The sequence below is a fragment of the Anser anser genome (assembly GCF_964211835.1).
Source record: "Anser anser genome assembly, chromosome: 2".
Classification (NCBI taxonomy): Eukaryota; Metazoa; Chordata; class Aves; order Anseriformes; family Anatidae; genus Anser; species Anser anser.
In genome coordinates this window covers 114,625,545-114,648,565 of record NC_139721.1, presented here as the reverse complement: position 1 = coordinate 114,648,565, position 23,021 = coordinate 114,625,545, and the positions used below count along the sequence as shown (strand labels likewise).

The 23,021-nt window shown below is 37.0% G+C and overlaps 1 protein-coding gene across 3 annotated transcripts in view; it reads right to left on the bottom strand.

Annotated features, from left to right (window-relative positions):
- The window catches only part of CTDP1 (CTD phosphatase subunit 1), a 96,483-nt gene that overhangs the window by 47,885 nt on the left and 25,577 nt on the right, over nucleotides 1-23,021 (bottom strand). For all 3 annotated transcript variants that reach the window (XM_083822055.1, XM_083822053.1, XM_083822054.1), the window contains exons 6-10: nucleotides 18,384-18,474; nucleotides 17,084-17,250; nucleotides 14,760-15,845; nucleotides 7,003-7,144; nucleotides 4,484-4,714 (exon numbers count right to left, since the gene is read on the bottom strand). In XM_083822055.1, coding sequence (XP_083678181.1) covers nucleotides 4,484-4,714; nucleotides 7,003-7,144; nucleotides 14,760-15,845; nucleotides 17,084-17,250; nucleotides 18,384-18,474 — 1,717 coding nt within the window. The remainder of the gene's footprint in view (nucleotides 1-4,483; nucleotides 4,715-7,002; nucleotides 7,145-14,759; nucleotides 15,846-17,083; nucleotides 17,251-18,383; nucleotides 18,475-23,021) is intronic.

Here is a 23,021-nt window from a genome sequence, read left to right as displayed (position 1 = left end):
ATGCTATTTACATTCTTAGTAAAACAGCAAATGACAAAACGAAAAGGTATAAGCATTTTACACAACTGTATAAAAAAGCTTGACTATGCCAAGTATTATACACCTTAATTATATGTAGCAGGCAGGCAGCCAAGCAGATTTTCTTATACTAGAAGAAAAATCTAGTCTATTTTTAAGGAACATATCATACTGATGACAGAGAGAACTTCTCCTTTTCCAGTTTTTGCATCATTGTATTCTTACGTATATACTTTGAGTACTTTAGAGAACATTACCTTCACCTCAAATGCTGGCAAAGCAGGAATTATTTTTCATCATTATTAAACGAAAACTATTTTGGACAGTTTAATAAAGGAGCTATTGCATTCAAGAGAGTTGGCATAGCTATGAAGTTCTTTATGAAGAACTTCTGAAGCAATAATATGCCAAAATATTAATAGTCTCAGGTTAGTCTTGGAAGACTCCACCATTGGTTAAAAAAATAAATCAAGAATACAGGGTGAGGTCATGCTTGATCACATTATTTTACATACAAATATTAACTGTGTATAACTATAACAGCAGCTTCTAAAGGTTTCTGACAAATTTTTTCCAGTATTTTTCCAACAGCTACTAGGTATGAAAGCACTCCAAAAAGCAATATAAAACAGACTTCTCTGAGGTTTGTGACTTTTTTTTTTTTATTAAAAACATTTTTCAGGCTTTACATTTTCATCTGTTATGTAGACTAAAATTTAAGGACATACAAATGCAGGAATTTACATTTATTTCTTATGAGATCCACGAGGACTTTTTCAGAAGTGACACAATATTCAACCCAGTATAGGTTGGTTGATACTTGTTAGTCTTACAGGCACAATTACAAAAATATGTTAGCCCCCTGCATGCTGGCTGGGTTCAACATCTGTGGAAGTAACAAACATTTTAATTCTTCAATTGACAGAGCACCAGGGCCAAAAGATACAATATTATCATAAAAACGTTTTTAAAAAGTTCTATTCATCATTCGAATTTTGTACTTTGTATTTTTGCTGTCAAAAGTAATAAGAAAACATGTAATACTAAGCATGTAAATTAGACATGAAATTTTAAAAGTGAAGTTTACATGAATCCCCCCAAAATTACTTCAGCCATCAGTATCTACTTGAGCCACCATTTCAAATCAAACATTTGGTGGATCTTCGCATTTTTTTGATATCAGAATGATGATTTTAACTTCTCATATGTAAGTTATACCTATTTTTTCTAAGCCTTGCCTTACCTGTGAATGTATTATTAGTGTTCACTAGAAAAACTTTGACAAGAATAAAGAAAAGATATTACAAGATGTCAATTGCATTTCTTCTCTAGGACAACACTAAATAATTTATCTCACAAACTGTTACAACTATAGTTGTTCCTATGTTTTTTTGTAGAACACTTCCCATTATGGAAGTGCAAGTTTTTGAGATACATAAGCACTATCAAAGCTCTTCGTCTGTTTTTTAAAGAGGTATCCTTACTGTTCTCAGACAGGAAGAAAGGTATTGCTAGCTTTCAGGAACAATCAATAAGCATTCCGATCCTTTTCGGTATAGCCACAAATTCTTTTCTATCCTTCTATTTAGACTGCAACAACTACAACAAAAAGTAGGTGTTCTTGAGTCTCATGGAATCAAGCACAGTGTCAAGATCTATACCTATCACGGATGACTGACTAAAATAACCACATGAACTTCACTTTAAATTGCTTGTAGATACTTAAAACAATCATGTCCTACTTCAAATTAGTTTCTTTACAGAATTAAACTTAAAACAAGAACATTAAAATCCAAATAGAAAAAGGGAGAATTGAAAGACTTACAAAATTGTTTTCAGATAACTCATAGCACTTTTCAGTAAGTAGCCTTGCAACAGGTTATCTTCTAAGCATAACAAGGTCTATTCTTGAAGAATAGAGAATATGACCAAAGTATCGCTGCTATACTGTATGTGGCTAACTCCTCAATGGTTTCATTACACATCAGAGCAACCTTGTTACCCATTGTCCAGAATTCAGAATCAGATAAGATTTTTAGAAATTAACAGCAAACATTATTGCGGGCTTTAACTACTGCCTCACAACAGTAGCAGCTGCAAGTGGTAACAATTTTATCTGTGCTTAAACTCAATGGCTTAGTTACAAATACTCTCATATTTCTGTAGGATGTGAACATACTAATACATGAAGTCTGTAAGGACACAAAATGCGTTGCCCTCTACCAAGAAATTGCTGCACTCAAGTAATATTCTCTGAAGTCAAGTATTACAACAATTTTTAATATAAGAAAAATGCTTCAGAGGCAAATTATCATTGATGTGTTCAAAAAGAAAGGTGATGATACAGCTAGTACTTCTGCTTCAGCTCTTGCTCAGTTAAAACACAGTATAGCTGTTCATACAGTCTTCTGTTACTTACAGCCTTTGTGTTTGGTCTGCATTGTGCATTCTATACATTAAAAGTTTAAAAGTACTTAAAGTAGTATTTGGTGACACGCTCCTCTCAGCTTTTATCAAGGTAATCCTTATATATATATAAAAGATAGATGAACTGTGCTGAGGAATACAGACATGCCCTAATTCAGGGATCAGTGTTTACAAGTCAGTAATTTTACCACTAGAACTAAATCACCAGGAAATTATGAAAATACTGCGGTGGTGTTTTTTTTCCCCAGCATACATCTTAACACTAATCTTTCTTACAGCTGCTTAGTTTTGTGGTAAAGTTGCAGTAGTGACTAACTTGATCCACTTCCTTTAATTAAGCCATGCCAGCCCCAAGCACTGGCAGTCAAAAATGCTGAAATGAAATTAAATAAGGGCATGGGAAGGAGATACAGTCTCATTCCACCCCCACAATCTATCTGGGTCCCTGAAAAACTCAGCTAAGATGACAGCTGATCTTTAAGGTCCCTTCCAACCCAAACCATTATGTGATTCTATGATTTCATTTCTCTCTTCTTCCATAAAATGATTAAATGAAAAATCTCTGCATTAAAGAGAAAAGGGTTTAGTCGTGGACAAAACTACTCATTAAGTTGTTGATGGACAAATGTAGAACATGCATCAAGAACTATACTTTTTAAAGCATTTAATGATTAAGATCTACATAAACCATCATGCTGAAGCATCTTAGGTTGTGTGTATACAACTGTCATGATACTTCTTGGCAATATTTCTAGACCAACCCCTCTTTGCACAAGAGCTGACAAACAAAAAAAAACAAAAGCTTTTGCTTCTCTGGATGCATGTTTTGTCTTGACTATTTAAAGTGTTTCACTATGACATGTTAAATGAATAGGAAAAAATAGACTTTAAAGACAGTTAAAAACAACTGAAAACACAAGAGACTCAAACTCCTGTGTTGACAGAAACAATGAAGCTGAAATAAGTAAAAATCTACAAAAACTTGAAAACTGAAAAAAACACAAGTAGGCCAAAATCATTTAGCAACAAGAAAGTGGAAATATAACAAGCTATGATAATATACAAAATATTTACAAGTGAAACACCTCAAAGGCAGGAGATAGGATAGAAAATTTGCATTTACAATTACAATTTGTATTTTTGTAGCTGTTAACTATAAATTGTTTTATAGTAACTGTGTTATTCTGATTACATTGTACAAAAAAGAATTTTGATCAAGGTTTACAAAACAAAGTGTTTGGCCTACAGCTGGATACTTTGGTACCACTGGAGTCCACAAGACTTGCTAAGAGCGCTGTTAGTATTTGAGAAAATTGGGTGTCTTACACAAGTACTTAGGAACGGGTTTTAGATATTTTATGCATCCTTAAGAGCTAACCATTACCTTCGTAGCTTAACCAAATCCACAAGTTTTGACAAAGTCCAGATGCTAGCCTCACACTTCAAAAAGAAGGCCTCCACCTGTTAGATTTAATGCTCTAAGGATTACTAACCAGTACCCAATAATATGGTCTTATTAAATAATAGTATTAGCTACACTCTTCTTCCACCACTGCTTATATTCCTCAGAACAAAACAGGACTAATGCCACAACTGAAGAAATTATTAGTCAAGAAGAAAATTTTACAAACACAAGCCAAATGCTATCAGATATATTTTAGACAAAACACAAATCCAGAATACAAAAACTTGTTAAAAATGAGGATGCCTCATTTTAGATTTGAGTTATTCTAATATTCTTTCTGAGCACACAAGTTACACACTACATTTATCTTTTTTTTTTTTTTTGAAGTTTCTACTCACACCTAGGTGAAGCACAAAAAGCATCTGGAATTCTAGGATCCCAATTTCACTGCAGCTGACTATTCAGTTTCACTCATTTCCTTTTGCTAATTATTTAAACAGTTCACTCTTTTTAGAAAACAAACAAAAAACTTACGCAAAGATGACAATTTGATCAAAAGCAAAGATAATGACTTAAATTTACTACATCATCTGAAAATACAGTTGATGTGACTCTTAGCTATGCTTTATGTACCTGAAGGACGAGTGTTCACCATGGACTGGCAAGGTGATGGGAGGAGCTGGAGACTGGATGTACATAGACTGGCCAGAGGTTTGAGAGCCTTTCCTGATCAGCTTTCCTGTGTTAGGATCATAAAGTCGAACTTCAGGACCAGGTTGAGACTTGGGATGGATGGGTGTTGGGTGAAACAGAGCTGTCTGAAATGTGCTGTGTGTATCAGGAAACGTGGCAGGGCTATTTTCTCTGTTGGATGAAGTTCAGAAAAAATTGCTTTAGAAATTGAAATGGACTATCTAAAAAGAACATAAGAAGTGGGTATTTTTATTTTATTTATTTTGGTGAAAGGAAAAAACAATGCTTTGGAAGATTTCTGAGATTCCCTTTCTCCCCCCATTAAAGTCTCATTGAGATTAAAACAAAAATGCAAAGAAAGACAAAGTCATACTTACATTATTTAAAAAAATATTATATGTACCTTAGAAATGTTTTAAAATTACTGAAATTGCCTCCTGGTATGAACAACTACACAACCAGAACAGCACAATAACCCGCATATATATCACAAAGAGAAGAGCATGCTATTGTATCATATCCTAATATTTGCTCTTCATCTTGGCCCTGAGACAAGATAAACACAAAGCATTAATTTGCAAGTCATCCAAACTCATTTGTTAAAATACTAAATCACATTTGATCACCCTGTTGCATTCTAAAACAATTTTAGAAGCATTAGCAGGAACATTTCTGGAGACTAAAACAACTACTATGGCAAACTATCCAATTATGATTAAGTGCCACAAGAAAAGGAAGCAAATCGAAGCATTAAAGAAAAAAATCAGATGAAGTAGCATACTATACACTATGAAACCAATGCTATAGAAAAAAAATTACATTACATAGTAACAAATATTAGCAGTGCCACACAGGAGCTTTTAACATAGGCTTTCATCGACAACATTTCTGAAGTCGTCTGGTTGTAGAAACAATATTTAAGATCAACCAATTCCAAGTTTGCTTCATCTTTCTCCTATTCTTAAACTCATTTATATTCAAATATTTTCTCTGAGTATACCCCTTACTTAGTTTATAGCTCTTGGTCAGTAATTACTATTTCAGACAGCTTCATTAAGGAGAAAATCTTTTCCAACGAAGTTGTACAATTTGGGTTAATAAAGTATTTGCTTTAAGACAGATTTCCCTAAATCTTCAATGGGCTAGACAAAGTAGGATATTAAAGTATATTTAATTTGAAACAAAAGCGGAAAAAATTATCATCATGTTTCAAAGAAATAAAAGACTAAATTTAGATAGGTTAGAAAGTCCTACATTCACCTAGACATCAAAAAATGATGCAAGTTACTGCCCACTGCCAGACACCAAGTTTTCTAGTAGAATCAGGCCTCTGTGACAAGTTAAACATCTCATATAAACATTCCAAAGTGTTATTTAAAAAAAAAATCTGATAGCAATTTTTAAAAACAAGTGTTCTAGTCAAGCCACAAGTGAGCTATGTCGCTTTACTTATTTTTAGGGATCCTGGGTTTCCACCTAATCTCCAGTTTGATAAGAGACTTTCAATGTTTCTATTTCTGCTGTCTTTGGCGTTTGACATTACACAGGCACATTTTGCCCTCAGAAAGCAGATCTCTAGCCTGTTCGGTCATTTGATCACACTAGCATTGTTTTAATACAGAAAATATAATATGCTATGCCCCTTCCTGCTTAAACCTAGAAGGGAAAGTCCTCTGATAGGCTTGCAAGGTGCTATTAATGCAAGTCTATCTAAACTGATCAAGCCAAGAAGCAGAAACTGGCTCTACAGTATGTTATTTGAAGTTACTTTAGTCATGGCACTTTCCTAAAGAGGACTGCCCTTAACAGTCTTTTGACTTCCCATGTTAATATAGTTTTTGGCTGTTCCTTCCTTCTATTTGCTGACATCCTAATGCACTGATTATTTATAACACCTCCTTCAACACATTTTGTCATCCCCAAAACTCGTTCTCTCGCTACTCCCTTTCTTCAACTTTTTGCTTCTATCTTCACACTTTCCACCCAGCACTAGATTCTTCTGCTCTAGCTTTCTGTTCCTGCATTCCTCCTGAACAAGCCTTAGAAAAAAACAAATGCAACACTTTGATTTCTCATGTTGTGGGAGTGTATAGTATATTTTAATTCTCCTTTTCTTCATTTGTTGGTATTATTGCTCCTGCATCTTGGTGGCATTCCCTTCATCAGCATGTAGATGAACTGACAAAGTCAACTGCTCCAACTGAAGATGGCTAACAAAGACAACTGCCAAAGAAACTGTAAGTACCACAGGTTTCTTCTAATTCTGTTAATTGCTGAACTGCCTCTCAGTCCCTTAACAGTCTTCAGTTTAAGCATCATAGAAATAAACAAAAACAGAGCTTTCATTGCACATGACACTGAGCTTATCAGAATCTAGTTTTATAGCTGCATTAACAAATTCAAGTAACTGTATGAATAATCTATTTTCACGGTCTCTACTTCCCCAGGCTTCCATTTACCTGTGTGTTTTGATGTAATCATCCTTCAAAGGAAAAAGCTGTTCCTCAACCTTGTCCCAGCGCTCCAGGCAGCTCCACAGCCAGTCAGGGTTTACAACATGGAGGTCTTTGCAATCCTGAGCTTGTCGTACTTTTTCTGTGCCTATTACGGAGTCAAACATAATAGTGTTCCCAGATATATACACAAGACAGTTTTAAGTACACACTGGTTTAAGAAAAAGCATTTTTGTCACTAAACTTAAAATATAAAAACCACCAAAACAATTCCAACTGATAAAAGTGAGCCTACATAACACGTGATACTGTCCCACTCAAGCTAGATGAGGAACTGGCACCATGGAAGTACTCCACTAAAATTAATCTTTATGGAAAGCCTCTACATGTCTACTTTAAATAAATAACACAAAAAGTTTTGTAATTCATCTCCTTCATTTATATTTGTCAGAGTCTAAGCAGCGATGACTCTTCAATGCTGTTATAGCCTAGGACTAACTTGCCATACTTTCTTATGCACAGTCTGAATACTGGAGTACACTATCATCTGACAGCCAGCCACTCACTCAAACTCTGTTTGACAGATGCACATTCAAAATAGACAAATGGATTATTTATCGCCAAACGGGAACAATGAATGTAAAGTTAAACATGGCAGGCTACAACACAGTCCACATGAAGCGATCAGCAACACAGTATATAATTAACAGGTGTTCTCAAATTCCACCATTTAGAAGTGGAATGTCATCTTCTTTAAAATACACATCAATTCCATCCTTTGTACATACTATCTTGGTGCAAGGGCGTCTATAAATACATTATTGCACTACTTTTAGTTCCTATTTCTAAAACAACAACAAAAAACACAGCCCCTCCCCACTAAAAACTCTAATTGAAGCCTGCCAATTCTGCATGAAGGCCTTGGGATTTTCGCCTGCAGATACTTAAGAAAATTACAACATACTAGTCTCAGTAACTTAAGCTTTTTTTTAAAACCTATAGGAAATGTTTAATTTTTTTTTTTTTTACATTTAAAATTTGAATTTATGAGCCCTTGAGCTATTTGATATGTGCCTTCAGGAATGAAACCTCCAGAAAAAAAATCACAACAATTATGACAAGGAAGCAAGAGCATTAATTTGATGGTTTCAACATAGTTCCCTAGAATTTTATCTGTATGACTCTCATCTAACACAACTTTACTTGGTTCAGTTAAAAATGAGTCTAAAAGTATCTTAATTCTGCACGTCATTTGAAAATGAGAATGAACAGTTAAGTGCAAATATCTAAAGGTCTGTGTACAACCTGAAATAGAATCTACCAGCACAGACAGTTGCATTTGAGGACTAACCTACAGCTGCACAAATTTCATATTTCATACTGAATGTACAATGAAGCTCTAAAAGTATTATTCTTCCAGTGGTGCATTAACACAAAATTAAAGTTGGTAATACGAAGAACACCATGTAACCAAAACCACTTCCCTAGACTCAGACGTCTTACCTCTCTCAAAACTGCAACTCCTAGTCTTTCTGCTTTATCCCCATTTCTAAAGTGCAGCTGCCTATTGCATGATCCAGCATACTGTAAATAGCATGAATTAATACAGTTGTGTCATCTCAGAGGCTACCTTCTATTTCTAACTGATATCTTGACAAAACAAAATTTCGTACATATGAGGTTCTTTGAGCAAGATTTGGTGGAACACTAAAATTTAACTGGATAGGAGAAATAGTACTGCAACGCTGAATATCCTTGCCTTCTCTTCTCCCTCTCATTGGTGCAACTTTACCATTCAGAAGCATACTTAAGAAACCATTAAACAATTAATGGTTTTATTATTTATTTTATTTTACAATTAATATTAACCAAGAAAAAATTAGTCTAGCAAAAAGGATTTTGATCTATCCAAACAGTACTTCCAACACAGGTAGGAATATCTGAATCATCCAGCTAAAAGTCACTAGAGAAATTGTGTGTTTTTTTCTTTCTGGAACCCCCCTCCCCCCCAATTCTTTACTTCAAGTTTCAGTCTAAAATTGTTTCAAAAAGTTAAGGCGGCACACATGCCTTTCCACATGAAACAGCTAGGCACGGTTACAACTGGAAACACACAACGTTGGCAGATTATTTTGAAGCAAGGGTTTGACCAATTCTACTACTGAACTTGCAAACAGAAGGTAGAAAAAACCAAAAGCCTCCTACTAACCTTAACGATTTGTTACTAAAAAGCAACTAAAATTGACAATGTAAAAATAAACTTTTACAGATGTTCTTCAGGAGATAGTTTTATTACAACAGTTTACTTTCTCTTACCTGAAGTATGAAGATGCTTCTGAAGTATGAAGGCACTTAAGCAACAAAGATAAATGAGACTTAGACTGTACATTTATGAAGTGTTATACTGCATACTTGGATATGTTCTCATTACCAAATAGCCTATCCCAACAGGGAGATCTGCAGAGCAAAACAGGTGCTGAAGGACTGATGTCCGCCTCATAACAATTTCAGGTTGTTTTGCCTTAAATTAACCCCGCCTGGTCCTGTGGACTGAATGCTGGCAAGTGCTCACTGGCTGCATCTTCCAATTCACTTTCATCCAAAAGGAATCCAGTCTGCATGCTCGAGACTGCTTCAGGATGAGCCAAAACACACTAAAGGGAGCGACCAGATCTGCTCTCGCAAGTCTCCTGATTCCAAAACCATGAAGTCAACGTACACTTGTTACAACTTGTAACCAGATTACTAAACATTACTCGGAAAACCTGACTGCTAGAAGTTTCTCTTCAGGCTTATTTAAAAAATATAAATCTGCCTGATTTATGATCAAATCAAGGTGTTCATCTTCAACAACATCAACTTAAGACATGTCATACAGACATCAGGGCTTTGTCCTACGAGGATTAAGTGACTACAAAATGGTGATAGATACACTGTTAGGAGAACAGGCCTAGAGTTACAGACTTAACACTGTACTGTGCTTTGCCAGTGAAAGGAACAGCTCTTAACTGGTTTGTGCCCAAATTTAGAGCAGTGCAGCAATTTTATTTTTATATTAGTGACATGGCATTTGAAAGATACTCTTCAGAAAAAAAATCTGCAGACACATTACTGCTATGTTGGGTGAGTTCTTGCACCAATTCATAAGACAGCATTACTGAAGTCTTGTTAGCCTAACAGCTGGCAGCTTTCTCTTCCCTCCCAGCATCTCAGAGCCAGACTCCGGCATAAGCATTAAGTACAGAAATAAGGGTGAATAATGGGAGCTGTAGTTCATAGGGCAATGGCATTTTAAGCAACCTGATATTTAATAAAATTGACATATGCTGAGTCACCAAGAGTAAGGCAATGATGCCCATATAGCTTTCAAAGTATGGGAAAAGACGCAGAATGAAATATTTTGAAAAATAATAGAAAAATTGATGGTCTAGACTGAAAACTTTCCCTTTCTATCCAACTAGAAAAAATTTTAAAAGACCTGAACAGCTTTATCTTTGCTCTCCAAGAGCAAAAATTTAGTAAAAACAAATACATACACACAAAACCACAATCAACTACAGTATCTTTCATTAGTTTGGGAAGGAATATAACAAGGTTTATGAAACATTGTAGCAACTGTTCAGTCAAGTGTGTATATGGCTAAAACAAGTCATCATTCAGTGTGGTTTACTGTTGCTTAAAGCAAAGAGATGTTTCAAAAAATGAAACAAGACTTGTGCCTCATATAGGTAGGGTGGGAAGGATTACATGGTAGCCTTTTCTCAGTCATTCATCATTTAAACAGCTTTCTTAAATCTAAGTATTCCATGCAAATAGTATTTTTCTCTCTATATAATGAAAATTAAAATCTTAATTTTCTCTAAGAACAAGGATTTATTTTAGAATTCAAAGTATCTGTATTTGCAGAAAAACAAAGTGCCTGTTTGCAGAGAAACAGACAAGTGTATACACACTAAAAGAAATTTAAATTATTTACTGCAATAGGCTGCAAGGATGCTGTAAATACAATCCCAAATGGTACTAATTAACTGTTCATTCCATACACCAAGCTATGATGTGTTCACTTGGGGGCGGGGGGGAACCTTCTCCCCCATCCCTCCAAGTCTGAGGGGATGCTCTGTTTTCACATTATCAAAGGAGATGAAAGGGAGGAAGTCAAATTCTCTTCAAAACTCAAAAGCTAGCACTATTCACCCCCACAACTGCTGCACATGAGGAACAGGTCATTTTACTACAGCGCAACTAACAAACAGTAATCTTGTAAGTTAACTTACTTGTCTGAGTCCTAAGTCTGCTATTCTTAGTGGTGCCATCCAGAAGCACCCTACTGACAGCTAAACACCATACTGATGGCAGAGGGTGGGCCCCACAACTGTTCTGGTTTCAGTACCTAAGAAATTTATTTGTGAATTATTTGTGAATAAAACTCAAAACTTCCCTCCACCCTTTCACAAGGGATTTGACATCAAGCAGTGCTTCACATGTTTACCATGGGAGCCAGAAACTTAACATGTGTGGCTTACATGCAATAACAGACTTGCAGAATTTACCTTCTAACACCACAAGAATCGCTATGAAAATCACGTTGACAGTTGAATTATCACAAATCCAACTGCGACATGATAATCTATATCCTTAAAATCTCTGATTAAACATCGGAGATTCTTTCTTGAAATTAGAATGATACAGCAAAATTATTCCCATCTAACCAAATGTCTGAGAGGTCTTCAGTTGAAACAAACAAAACACACCACTCCCTTGCAAAACCAAAACCACATGCAATCCATGAAAATCTTACAAGGAAAGGGAATCAAGAAACATAGCTTTTTCACTCTAAATATTCCTATTTCACTGCCATTGTTACAGAAATAATTGCAGAGTGCTGATGAAAGATGACGACAGTCTCTCATTAGGCAGAAAAAACTGCCAAGTTACTTTTTTTTTTTTAATGTTGGTGCAATTCTTTTCTCACAAAGACACCAGTCAGCTTCTACATACTGACTAAGTTTTTTCACCCCCACAACTCAAGAATAACAGTATTCTGGTGATTTTTAGCTTTAATTATCTTGCAATATTTGAATGGATTTTCCAGTGTTAAGTTTCAAGTGCAAGACCAACATTACATGAACATCCTTAAGAAGAGTACAGGTCTTGGCGAAAAAGCTGGAAAAATATGAGCCACCCCACAATTCATTTATTATTCAAAAGAGCACTGAAAAATAGTTTTCCATATATTAATGAACTAGATTCAAATACTGTAAAATATGAATATAATCAAAATCTAAAGTTAAAACAGTTTTTCATACTAAGATCTGTATCAGTGGACAATTCACTAAAAATGTTCAAGGCAGTGAGGAATTTGCTTAAAAAAAATAGAAGCCAGGATGTGTTCATACATACACATACTACTCTCCAACCCTAACCAGTTGGTCATTCTGAAGACAAACAAAAAAGCCTTAACTACTTCTCATTTTCACTTGCTATGCACCTTAACCTAATCTTGAATAACACTTTTTTCCCCTCCAGAAAAGCATGGGGTGAGGGACAGAGTCCAATTCACCTACATTTATCCTAACAACTTGCCACACATTATAATAGTTGCATCCAATGTACAACTACATTCAAGAACCATCTAGTGCAAGCTATACCAAGCAACCCTGAAACTAAGCATCTTATGATTTGAAACTGGAAAAGCCTGAGTTGTACTGAGTCATTTCTCTGATGAAGTACGGCAAATTTGTGTGATTCTTTGCTGGTAAGTTTTGCTATTACTGCAGTTTTAAAAGAGCTGTTCTGCAACTTTAGTAAAACTGCAGAGCCCCCAGCTAATGCATCCAATTGTCATCTTCCATGACAAAGACACACACAACTCCCAGATGACTGGAGACTTGCTAATATGACTCCCATCTATAAGAAGGGTCATAAGGAGGATGTGGGGAACTACAGGCCTGTCAGCCTGACCTCGGTGCCAGGAAAGGTGACAGAACAGATCATCTTGAATGCAATCACACAGCATATGTGGAATGACTGGGGCATCAGGCCCAGCCAGCACGTGTTCATGAAAGGCAGGTCCTGCCTGACCAACCTTATCTCCTTCTATGACCAGGTGACCCGCCTGGTGGGTGAGGGAAAGGCTGTTGACATAGTCTGCCTCGACTTCAGGAAAGCCTTTGAGACTGTCTCCCACAATGTTCTCCTGGAGAAGCTGGCAGCTCATGGCTTGGGCAGGTACACTCTTTGCTGGGTTAAAAACTGGCTGGACAGCCGGGCCCACAGAGTGGTGGTGAATGGAGTGAAATCCAGCTGGCGACCAGTCACAAGTGGTGTTCCCCAGGGATAGGTGTTATAGGTGTTGGGGCCCATCCTCTTTGGTATCTTTATTGATGATTTGGATGAGGGAATTGAGTGCACCCTCAGTGAGTTTGCAGATGACACCAAGTTGGGGGGGAAGTGTCAACCTGCCGGAGGGTAGGAAGGCCCTGCAGAGGGACCTGGACAGGATGGGTTGATGGGCAGAGGCCAGTGGGATGAGGTTCAACATGGCTGAGTGCCGGGTCCTGCACTTTGGTCATAACTCCACACAGCGCTACAGGCTTGGGGGAGAGTGGCTGGAAAGCTGTGCAGAGAAGAGGGATCTAGGGGTGCTGATTGACGCTTGCCTGAACACGAGCTGGCGGTGTGTCCAGGTGGCCAAGAAAGCCAACAGCATCTTGGCTTGCAACAGGAATAGTGTAGCCAGCAGGCCCAGGGAGGTGATCATTCCCTTTTATTCTGCTCTGGTAAGGCCATACCTTGAGTACTGCGTTCAGTTTTGGGCCCCTCACCACATGAAGGACATCAAGGCCCTGGGGCATGTCCAGAGGAGGGCTATGAAGCTGGTGAAGGGCCTGGAACACAAGTCCTGTGAGGAGCGGCTGAGGGAATTGGGGTTGTTTAGTCTGGAAAAGAGGGGACTCAGGGGAACCGATCATATTGTTCTCTACAACTACCTGAAAGGAAGTTGTGGGGAACTGGGGGTCGGCCTCTTCTTGAAGATAACCAGTGACAGAACTAGAGGGAATGGCCTCAAGTAGTGCCAGATGAAGTTCAGGTTGGAAACTAGGAGAAATTTCTTTTTAGAAAGGCAGTCAGGCATTGGAACAGGTTGCCAAGGGAGGTGGTAGTCACCATCCCTGGGGGTGTTTAAGGAAAGGTTGGACGTGGTGCTTAGGGTCATGGTTTAGTGGGTGACATTAGTGGTAGGGGGGATGATTGGACCAGATGATCTTGAGGGTTTTTTCCAACCCTAATGATTCTATGACACAGAGAGTGTCAGGATATCATCAGATCCCTGACTCAAGATAAATTGTATTCCATACAAAACAAAACCGAATCATTACAGGTGAAATCTGAGAAACTAAGAAAGAAATCACTTCTACAGCTCTATAGCAAGACCACTAATATTTGTAACAGAGAAAAGTTTGTAGTTTTATATAAGGTACATAACAGTCAAGATCCTGATATCAACAATTCTTAACCAAGAATAGATATGCTACAGAGATAATTTAGACTGTCTACCTTTCAACAATTAAAAGTCACACTTGGTCAAAAAGCAGCAAAAAAAAAGCCTTTAAAGAATTTTTAAGCCAACTTAAGATCTATTCTTTAATTTAAAATTTAATCAGTTACATTAAAGTCTGTAGCTTACACAAAAAAGAACACACAGCATGAATGGATTCTAACAGGAAAAAAGCTGATGGAAAACCTGAGTCTCATTTACTTACCTGTCCTTGCTGCAATGAGATGTGTTGCTTTGTCAGGATCATCAGCACTTAGTACTAGATTCTTCACAATTTTAGCTCCAAGTGCTGTAGCATGGTAGTGTTCCCGTGTTTTCTCAATAGGAAAGTTTGTTGGGTACAGTCCACTAAATATTATGGTTACATCTGCCAAAACTTTACTTTTCAGTTCTGGTACTATTTTTCTGATGTCTGGAATTTCCTCAATCTCTTTTTTCAGGTATTTATCATACTTGGTATAATAATCAGTGTGAACCCGCACAAGGATCTCTTCGAGGTATATTAAATGATCATCGTCATCAGTATCGTCCTCCTCCTCCTCTTCCTCCATACTCTGGTCTAAGGACTCACCCATTGTAATTCCAGACTGTTCACTATTCTGAGACTCTGTTTCAGCTTCTTTCTTGTCTGCACACCCATTTCCTAAGTCAGAAATGCTTTCCTGTTCACTTTCTTCTTGTGCTTCAAGATCAGTTTTGTCATGAATATTTTCACTAGGTAGAGATTGTGTCCCCCCAGAGTGGTTCACCTGACCATCCTTTTTCTCAGTTGCATCAGGGCAACTTCCTTGCTGTAAATTTTCATCCTGTAGAGGTTGTTTGGATTTCCTCCAACTTCTCTTTTCCTCGTTCTCACTATCTGATACAGAAATGGGTGACTTTCTGGTATCCAATCCACCATCACTTTCACTGTCACTAGAAAGTTCAAAGTCTAAATCACTTGTTGTCTTCTCTTGGGTTTGTTGTTTTTCTAACACTGTCGTATCAACTTGTTCAGAAAAATTATGAGATTCTTTAGTACTTGACAAATTGTTAGTAACCTCACAGTCTATTTTGTGATCAGTGCTATCATTTAAGGAGTCCTGGGCATTAACTTTATCACAAGAACTCAAATCCCACACAGATGTTTCACTGCCTACAGAAGTATTTCCATTTGCAGTGCAAGTGTCCTTTGTAGCTTTCTTGAGACCATTGCTTTGTTCTTCTATACATGTTACATTCTTCACTTCTTCAGCATCTTTTGCTGATGTCACTGTTGAATCCTGTGCCTCTGGTTTAGCAGAGTGGTTTACTAAGACAAAAAAAAGGACATACATATTTTCTCAGGTTTTTTTTTAATCTTGACTAAGCTTTTATTTAAATTTCCTTCTGCCTTCAGGCCATTGACATACAGTTGACACACAAAGTTAAGACTTTGCTAAGCTCAGTAATGACAACTGACAACTAGACTTCTCAACGCTGTTAAGGTATTTCATGTACCAACTATTACTGGAACCAGCAAGCCTAACAAACTTCACCTTTGCAAGGTACCTGTTTAAGGAGATTATTATTTTTAACCACAGAGGTCATAAGTCATTTGTCAACCTTGCAAACATTAAAGACCTGTTCTTGTAGCATGATTTGGACTACATTTCACGGGAAATCAAACTACTGCAGAGGGGATAAAAAACAAACAACAAAAAACAGGGCAGAATTCACTTGAGATGGCCCTGGTCCAAAACCTCAACTACAAGAACTTCTATAAAAATTCCATGGCTTTCATTATTTCCTGTTTTCATAACCAAAGTAACTGCATTTTTAGAGCTGAAAAGATATAATATTTTGCCTAGACAAAGATACTACTCAAAGTTCATTTGAGATTCTGATAGAATGCAAGTAAGGTATAATGAACTCAAAACAGAAAAGTAGTTTAGGATGTCTTCATCAGATGTCTGAAGACAGAGATAATTAAAGAAGCTGCAGACATCCAAACAGTTGCACTCATACATTCATCAGGAATGCTGGACGAAGTCATCCCATTTTGTCCCTCGTTTCTGTGTGTGTCCCTGCCCTTTAAATAATGATACCAGTCAAGGACAGAAGTTCCACGCCTTGATTCTGCTGGATTACATTATTATTGTTTCCATACTGGATATTTCTAGTTCACAAGGGAAAAAATGGTATCATATTAAATTAAATTAAACAAAAATACAAAAACTTGACTAAACTGGACAAAAAGCAATTATTTCTTAGACATCACCTCTTAAATACATTTTCCCCCAGAACAAATGCTAATTCAACTCTTTGTCCATAATACTACTGCCAACACTCTACTTTAGCTGCAATGCTTCACCAAAAGGAAAGCTATTAACAATAGTCCAGTTCTACTGAGCTGTTTGCATATGTGCTGCATGAGTGTACTCAACTACAATAAGCCTAGGATCATTCACCTGAGTGAAACAGTGACACTATGAAGACCACCACAATGAGTTATATTAATCATGTTTGAAAAGTGAAAAGAACATTAAGATTTACAAATTGTTTAATTACTTTTCTTCTTCACTTGAATTTCTCTTGATCCAGGAGGTGCATTAATATCTCCTATCCCCTGAAAGTAAACGTATTTCTTCACGGTTATCAAATTGGGTGCAAACTTCCAAACATCCTCTCTGTCATCAATGATACAAACCATGGAATCCCCACACGGGAAGAGATCTCTAAGAGACAAAATAGTTGAAATTACAGTTTAGAAATAAATACCATTGCTGAAAACAACTACTGCTGATATTTTGGTTTATTATGGGTGTGTCTGCAGGATGTGCAGATATATGAACCTACCAAAACAAATCAGCTATATTAAAATTACAGAAGTCAAAATACAATAGTCAAGCTAATTAAAGTTAATAAAAAAACACCTGTTTTTAAATCCTTATCCCAAAGGCCAGAAGCAAGAACCAATAAGCTTGAGCAAGAGCAAAGCATTACATTTCAGTCTAGTTTTCACAGTTTACATTGACAAACAGCCCCAAGCCAACTATCCTAACTGTCACACAAATAATACACTATCTATATAAGTAGGAAAAAGACAAGAAGTTTTAAAAGAGTAGACTTATTCAATCCAAGACAAAAGAAGCAAGAAGTACTAATATTTATATCAACCACAAGGAGTAGTGATCAAGATATGCAAATGCATATGAAAAAACATAGCAAGAAAAGAAAAAAGCTTCTCATCCGCTACAGTCTTATGAGGAGCGCACAACTGTTTTTAATCTAGCTTCATGAATTAATAAACATTTGTCTTTTAGGAAATGTCTTTATCCTATAAAGATAATAACGATCTATGATCAGAACCTGAGTTTAGACTAGAATATGAATTCAAAGGCTCTAGATGACCTAAGTTCAAAGAAAGTAGCAAACAAGAAAACACCACTGCAGAACAGAAGCTTCTAGATGTACAGCACATTTGAAAGCCAAAAAACTAGATATGCATATTTGAACTAACATCAAACTGAGAACGTTGAGGTAATTAAAAACATGCAATATACAAGTCATTACACAAGTCCACAAGCAATAAAATGGCAATATAGTTATTACAAGAATAAGAACCTTAAGTGAAAAATAACATGCAATTGCTTCACATACTTGTTGTTCCAGTGCCAGAGAATACATTAAATAGATGAAATGCTGCAAGGCATAACATCTCGGTTTTACTGAGGCAGTGTTGATATTTAAGAGGCCGATAAGGAAGCACTATAAACAAGCTAAGTACAGAGGGAGTAAATTTAATTAAACTGACAGTATTCTCTCTCTTTGTTCTGTTTTGTTTAAAATATAAGACCCATATACGTACCTAAGATTCCCGGTTTTAGAAAATGGATCAATACATTCATCCCTTGACAATATCCGATGGGAAAATAGCTTCTTTTCAGGGTCCAGAAATCCTTTTGGAAGAAGATGGCACAAGGTCAATACTCAAGACACTTGTTCCTTTGTAACTGTTCTATATAATTCACCTATTTTAATCTGTGCAAAGGCAGTTTAACAATCAGACAATTTTAAGGTAATAGATTATATATTGTGTAAAAGGTAAGTACAGTGCATTAAATATTCCCAACTAATGCAGTGGGATTCATTTTTAAAAATCCCATCTCATTTTCTTTCAACATAGCAACAAATTTGATATTAAAATAACTAATTTGTGACATCCAAACAGATTAGGCTGAAAGATACAGCAGGTGATAGATACACACTATTTTTGTAACTTACATTTATACCTCAATAGTAGTTTTTTTTTGCTTGTTTTTAAAGCTAAATGCTCTCCCTAGCTCATTATGCCTAGGGACTGCAGAGAAGTCTCACAAGATTTGGCAGTGTGCTGCAATACTTAAGCACAATGGGCAAGTTAAGGGACGGTTTTAGCTGGAGCTCTAGCATTTGTAGGTTTTAAGTTGTACCTCTAATGCTACTTTAATACATTCACATATAATGAATATATCTCAGAATTCTTTGAGATATTTAGGCTTGGTTGTAGTTACTTGTCTGACTATACTCTAAAAAAAAGGAAAAAAGAAATGAGAAGCTGTGCTAGCTGACTTTAAAGCAAAGTAAAATGCCATTATTTAGGAAAATGGTGACTTAGGTGTACAAACACATGCACATGCTTCTGAACCTATCCTCAAATAATGAAGTTTATCTTCATGAACAGATGTCACAGCTACATAATTGCATGCTAGCCTGGATCTGTAATTTCACCAAATTTGCTCTGAAGCAAGCACCAACTTCTCACTATTCTTATGAAAAATACAAGGCAGTCAATACTTACTTAGGAACAATTTTTAAGTTTTTGTTTTATTTTATTAAATGGTGGCCATCTTATAGCCAGAAGCAGAGTTCAAAATGACTACTGACTTTAAGGACCCACATTTTCTTTCAAGGAGCTTTGGTATTTTCCACACACATACAACTCCTTCTCAGAAGTCCAGCTCCCAAGGGGTATGTTAAGTTGGGTCTTCAGAAACAGGAGGTATAAATGAAAAATAAAAAAAAGTAGTCACTTCTGCAAGGTTGATCCTGTATGTATTTAATATTACTGTGGAATTGGAATAACTTAAAACCCATAAAAGCAAGAAAATTCCGAGTTAAGGACAGAGGTTCAACCTTAACTCACCCGACTATGCTTAAGAATTGCTGCAAACTCGTAGAATCATCCCCTGTAGTGAGACCCTTGCAGTACCTAGGCATAATGAATTGAGAGAATTAGCTACAAAGATTTATTGCCGTAAACACAGATATTTTGACAAACTACATTAGTTGTCATACAAGTTGCTGTTCTCCCCAGCCAGATTCTCTTCTGCTAACTATCTAAATACAGAGGGACTCCCTACAGTAAAGTGGACTGGAGGGTACTGATTAAATGGCAAAACCAAAATGAGGCATTTAACTGCAGTGTTGTCTAGCAAAACCTGTTTAAAAAAATGGAAATTAAATAAGAAAATCCAAACACAGAAGCCCTTCTTACTGCTAGGGATTACAGATGAAGTAGTGTTCTAGAGCTATCCAAGTTGGCTCTAGTACAGACTTACAAATTGTAATAATTCCTCTGCCTCCCCTCACCCCCCAATTCACTGAAAATACACTGAGAATATGGGTAACCAGAGACCCACAAACATCTAAGCCCATCTTAAAAGCACTGGGTCTTTCAAAACTAACATATTTGAATACCAGTATGAAAAAACAGTACTGGTCTTGTAAAGAACTTCTTTAAATGTCTTAAATTGTTTTCTTTTGGATGTTGCTTAACAAATCAAATCAATAAACACAAATGTTTATGTTTTCATGTTCCATGGAAATGGCAAATAACATTTCATTTATCACACGATTTTTATTTTTTTTTTTCCAATGGAATGTTAATATCTGCTTAAAATCTTTGATCAGGCTACGTTAGCTATTCACTATTGCTATTCTATACAAGGGCAAATGATGCCTAGTGGCTAGATCACATACTGTCATTTAAAACATTAACTTCTATTTGCAATCATAAGCCAATTAAAACACAAGTCTGAACAAATAAAAACTTAAGATTAAAAATAAGTAGATGTGGACGTGCCCTCTAAGATAAAACAATAGCTAAGACTTAAGTTCTTTATTAAAAAAATGCTATACTGCTTTCAGTAACAAAAAGAACTGGGAAACCCTCATTATGAAAAACTAGCACCCTTAAAATAAAAGTCTTTTCACACCAAAATATTGAAAGATTTAGAATTTGATGATACCATACTGGGTGTTAACCTTTATTATTAAAGCTGCAAGTTTCAAATGTACACCTTCCAAAGTATTGGTGCTTTTCTTTAAGAAATGTTAATACAGACCGTCAAAAAATTTTTTTATTTGCCACTTTTTTGTGGGGGCATTTTGGTACAAATTTCTATGACTTGGGAAAGATGAAAAGTCAAATACACAGGAATAGCAGAAGTGTTTCCAAGATGTGCTATTAACTTTATTTCATTTATTACCATCCTTTTCCCACCACCACATCCTAAAAAAAAAAATTTTATAGTCACAGCTTGCTGCTTTAGTGTCAGTTCTGAATTTTATTTAATTGGAGAAGCATCAGTTTGCTCAACTCATTCCAGCAGAAGGATAAATGTTAATTAATTTCACAGTTCGTAAGCATGCTTAGAAGATCAAAACCTTTTGCAGAAGTCAAAATGATTGGTCGAAGCTTGCTCTTTAAAATCAAAACTGACCTTCTACTTATTCTCATAAATTAGAGTAAGTGTGCTTTTAAATAGTTTCAGGTTTCCTGAAAACAAATTGAAGACCCTATCGCTATACTGTGACTATCATATTACTAGGGACTATTCAGTGGACTTACCTAGCAAAGACTATTCCCCCCCCAATTGTTTGTTTTCGAGTACCTCAGACTTTGTACGTGCAGACTTATCAAGCTGCATTACTTGATTTTGTATAAACCCTCAGAAAACCAGACTTGTAAACAAGCTAAAAACAAAAACAAAACCCAACACACTACAAGACAATGTTCAAAATTAAGTAACTCATTCTGGGGAAGTATCAAATCTTAGAGAAAGGTTGAGATGAATAGTAATTCCAAATAGAAATGATGTAACACTAAGATCCAATATGAATCTGAAGAAGTCTTTTTAAAAATTCATCTGATTTAAAACTTTTGAAGAAACTAGTCACTTTCAGTTCTATTTAGGTCCTGTGTTAGAACCAGGAAGGAACCGTTGATCTTTCAACAGCATTTGAGATCTTCAGATACTGGCAAGTACATATACATACATTCTGTGAATTATTTGAGAAAAGAAGACTGAGCAGGGAATCTTATCTATGTTTATAAATACCTGAAGTGTGGGAGACAGTGGCCAACTGTGGAAAGAGGCCAACCTCTTTTCAGTGGTTTGTGGGGACAGGACAAGGGGCAATGGCCACAAAATGGGTCACAGGAAGTCCCACACCAACATGCAGAAGAACTTCTTCACATTGAGGGTGATGGAGCACTGGAACAGGCTGCCCTGGGAGGTTGTGGAGTCTCCTTCTCTGGAGATATTCAAGGCCCATCTGGACGCCTACCTGGGCAACCTGCTCTAAGGAACCTGCTTTGGCAGAGGGGGTGGACCCGATGATCTATGATCTCTGGAGGTCCCTTCCAACCCCTACAATTCTGTGATTTCTTGAAATACATACTGTAATGAAACACATCTATTACGTAATATAAATACCCTCAATTTAGCTGTACTTTCTAGATGCCACTATAAATTTTCAGAATGATCTCACGTTGCATTATTGTTGATTAGCAGCCTCCGAGGCTGTATTGGGTTAACTTGGCAAGGTTTTGGTAGCAGAGGGCTGCAGGTGTGGCTTCTGTGAGAAGAGCCCAGAAGCTGCCTCATGTCAGATAAGCGCCAGTTCTAGGCAGCTCCAAAAGGGACCCACTGGTGGTCAAAGCTGAGACAGTGAAAGACGTTGGTTGTGCCTCTATGAGAGCAGATTTAAGAAAGGGAAAAAAACTGCTGTGCAACAGCAGCTGGGAGAGAGGAGTGAGAAAGCCCTGCAAACACCAAGGTCAGTGCGGAAGGAAAGGAGGAGCACCAGAGCCGGAATCCCCCTGCAGGCCACAGAGGAGACAACAGTGGAGCAGGCTGACCCCTGCAGCCCATGGTGTATAACGGCAGAACAAATATCCACACTGCAGCTCATGGAGAAGCCCATGGTGAAGCAGGTGGATCTGCCCTAAAGGAGGTTACAGCCCGTGGAGAGCCCCCGCAGGAACAGATTCCGGACTGGAGCTGCAGCCCATGGAGAGGAACCTACACGGAGGGGATTGAGGGGAGCTGCCGCCTGTGGGAAACGTGTGCTGGAGCAGTTTGCTCCTGATGGATGGACCTCATGGTACTCATACTGGAGCAGTTCTTGAAGAACTGCAGCCTGGGGGAAGCCCATGGAGGATCAGCTTGGGAAGGACGGC